The following is a 3,509-nucleotide window of genomic DNA, read 5'->3' as shown; positions in this document are numbered from 1 at the left end:
CCCTCCACCCCACCAGCCGGCATCCCCCCCTCGGAGACGCAGGTCGGCCGCGACCTGTCACTCTGCTCCCGGGCCAGGCGGGGGAGGCTCATGGGCACCCGCATTGGCACCTGTGCTGCAGCAGCCATGTCTGATGGAGCCAGGGGTACACGTGGACATGCTCCTGCCGACCCGGGCCTGCCTGGACCGGCCTGGGGGCCTTTGCGCCTTCCCTCAGCTCGACCCTGTCCCCGTCAGCCATGCGGCTCGCTACCTGATGTGTCCACGCGTGGCAGCCGCCTCGGTGCCGTCCTGCCAACCTTCCAGCTCCAAACAACTCCAGCACCAACACCCGGCACCGCTGGCCACGCTCCCCCGAGCAGGCGCACCACGCCTGGCGTCGCAGGGACCTGCTCTCCGCTCACCCCCAGAACAGTGCTCCGCGCCATGTTGCAGGAGAACCACTTCGGCCAAAGCGTACCCACTTCCCGACATCCTCCACCCTCCCAGCTCCGGATGGGCTCTGCAGAGACCCCTCCCAGTGACCGTCCCTTCATTGGCCGTACTCAGTGGACCCTGGGGTGCTGCGGCCGGGGGCACAGGTCAGCGAGGACACCAGCCCTGCCCAAGAGGTGTCCGGGGGAGACAGCAGGAGCGACACGCGGCACGGGGAGTGGGTGGGGCTGGGGCTGGGGGCCGGGGCACCCCTGCCCTCCACGCCCAGCAGGACAGTCAGAACCATGGGCTGTCAGGCAAGTCAGCCTGAGACGCCTCCTCCACGCTCCGCTCCCTGGGCTGGAAGAGCAGCCTTCGGGGTCCCCGCTCCCCAAATCAGAGGGCTGCCTTTTCAAATGTGCAGCCCGCAGCAGCAGGTGGCACGCACGCATGTGACCCCACGGGCTCGAAGAGCAGAGCAGGCCTACGAGAGCAGGGTACGCTTTACCCACATGGTGGGCCGGAGCGCTCTGGGTACCTGCGGGTTCTGGGATGCCTCGCGTACGTAAGGAGATCTCTTGGGAGAGGACCCACGGACATTCCACGTGTGCGTGGCCGAGGTGACTGCACACGCGTGCCCTACTGCGTTTTGACGTGACCCATCACACGAGTCAGGAGACCCCCTCTGCGCCACATCGGCACTCAAGATGCTGGACTTGGGAGCATTTTGGATGTCAGGTTTTGGGAGAGGCTGCTCAGCCCGACAGCTTCCATGGTCCCAACCCACACAGCCAGCCGGGCACGCGGCGGTCCAGGGTTCTAGTCAGAGGTCGCCCGACTCCTGGCCGCGGCCTCTGCGTGGCCGATTGCTAACCCTCACTCCGACATCCCTCCACCCTGTCCTCAGCCGTTCTTGTGAGGGGACTCAGTGCCCAGCTCGGCCCTCGCACAGCCCCCGGACAGCCCTCAGCGCGGCCCAACAGCCCTGGGTCCCTCCTACCCTCATGCCCAGTTCAATGTTCTCGCCGCCGTACACCTCCATGCCTGGGTCCAGCAGGCCGATGTCCCCAAAGTACTCCCGGTCCACCACGAATGAGCAGCCGATCATGGCAGGGGTCCTGCGGGGCAGAGAGGAGGCTGCAGTGGGGACCAGGCACGTGGCCCCGCCGTCCCACACAGGGATGGGCTGCAGTGTGGACAGAGCACGCCCCCTAACTGTCCACACAGGGACGGGCTGCAGTGTGGACAGAGCACGCCCCCTGCCGTCCTGCGCCTCTGCTTTGTCCACTAGAGTCCTCGCCTGGGGTCTGGGCAGCAGTTCTCCAGCCACCAAGGACCTGTCTTGGCACCTTTGGGCTCAGGAAGCACCTGCCCAGAACCGGGCCCACGGGCCTGCTGTGCAGCACCAGCCTGCAACGAAGACTGGACTCAGACTCCGACTAGGTGGAAGGGCCGCTGTTTCCCACGCGCCCCGCTTGCCTCCTCTCCGTTGTTCCTTCTTGTTTGTGTGCAGAGGTCAGGGCTGCGACCCGTAGCCGCGTGGGCCAGGCACCGCCGACCCTGCGCCCCGACACGCCTCGGAGCTATGTGCCTTGGCATGCCTCGGAACCGGGTGCCGACCCTGCGCCCGACACGCCTCAGAGCTGTGCGGCACACGCAGCCTGGCGCTGTCGTCACGCCCAGCAGCCGTCCACACCATCGGTGAGTCTAGCCTCGCCCGTGTTCTGAAGTCCTGAGCCGAAGCGCTAGCTACGTTTTCCTGACCGTGGTAGGAATTGCCCGCATGTGCGTCCTCCGGGAAGTGGGGTGCAGAGAGCCAGGGTGACAGGCAGGGGCGGAAGGCAGCAGTGGCATGACGGGATGATGCGGCCCTCTCTGCTCTTGCTCACCCGCTGGGTCCTAGCAGCGGGGAGGGGAAGACCAGGAAAACGTCTCACCAGACGCAAGCCTACGGTGTACGGAGAGGACCTTCGGACCAGGGACACTGCTCCAGCAGACGCTCCTAGTCACAGGGCCGTCCCCTCTGCGGCCCGCGCTCTGGGAGCCCAGCAAGCCCTCATGCTGCCGAGGGACCCGCAGTGCCAGTGCCAGCCCTGCTCGCCCGCTGCTCCCCCAGGCAGGAACTCTCGTCGGTAACCAGCAGCGGAGAACTGGTCTGGGTCGGGACTTGGAAGCAGCAGCCCTGCCGGTGAACGAGCGCCCAGCAGGCCTCCAGGAGCAACAGGCGTTAAGCAGCGACACTTTCCACCCGCGCACAGGGCCAGCTCGCTCTGCCGCCACGTGCTGGCCACGGGCCCATGGGCACGCCACGTCCATGCCACCCTTGCCGGCTGGTGGGCAGCACCTGACGGCTGCGTTACGGAGGGCACACCACAGGCTCCACTCGCGTTCTGGACAGTCCCGGTGGCCTGCAGGCCCACCACACCCGGTGACCACCTTCCGTCGCTGCACAGAGTTGCAAAACTTAAATGCGCTCACGAGGCGGTGCCCGGACTGAGCTGCCGGGTGGGAGTTCCCAGCGGTGCTCACGGAGGGCGGCAGGGGCTGAGGCATTCAGCGCTCGGCCCGGCCGGGGCCCTGCCTAGCAGAGCTGCTTCTCCCAGCACTGACCGTCCTTCCACTTGTCTTCAGGGACCGACCCCTGCTGAGGTCGCCGTTTTAACTTTAAAACCAGAAATAGGAGCCAGCCCGTGGCGTGGGGGGTAAGGCGGCTGGACTGCATGTGGCCAGCTGTGTAGTTCAAGTCCTAGCCTCAGCAGCCTGAGAACTGTGGGCCCTTGTGTGTGCCCGAAATCCCTAAGGAGGACGTGGACGGGGCTGCCACACGGCCACGTCCCACGGGATGCTTCCTCACTTTCCCTTTCTCAATTTCTCTCCAACGAGCACACGTACCCAGGCTGAAATGTTAAACATTGTATTATTCAGAGTAGGAATACCCCAGTGAGGAGGAAGAGGGCCAGAGTGGCAGGGGAGAAACGCACCACCCTCGGGGCTGGACCCCACGGGAAGGCCCCAACTCACACCCACGTGTCCCCTGTGGCTGAGTGCCCACAACCCGGGCTGGTTGAGCTGGGGCGGGGGGGGGGGGGCTGAGG

General features: G+C 66.0%; 1 protein-coding gene across 1 annotated transcript in view; it reads right to left on the bottom strand.

Annotated features, from left to right (window-relative positions):
- GALNT9 (polypeptide N-acetylgalactosaminyltransferase 9) overlaps positions 1–3,509 on the bottom strand; it is a 22,769-nt gene that overhangs the window by 11,260 nt on the left and 8,000 nt on the right. Inside the window, exon 5 of the mRNA XM_006147336.3 lies at positions 1,415–1,532. Within this exon, the coding sequence (XP_006147398.1) occupies positions 1,415–1,532 (118 nt within the window). The remainder of the gene's footprint in view (positions 1–1,414; positions 1,533–3,509) is intronic.

This window comes from Tupaia chinensis, unplaced genomic scaffold (genome assembly GCF_000334495.1).
Source record: "Tupaia chinensis unplaced genomic scaffold, TupChi_1.0 Scaffold000211_1, whole genome shotgun sequence".
Classification (NCBI taxonomy): domain Eukaryota; kingdom Metazoa; phylum Chordata; class Mammalia; order Scandentia; family Tupaiidae; genus Tupaia; species Tupaia belangeri.
Note: the sequence above shows the minus strand (reverse complement) of the source record. Positions and strands in the feature narration are given on the sequence as shown.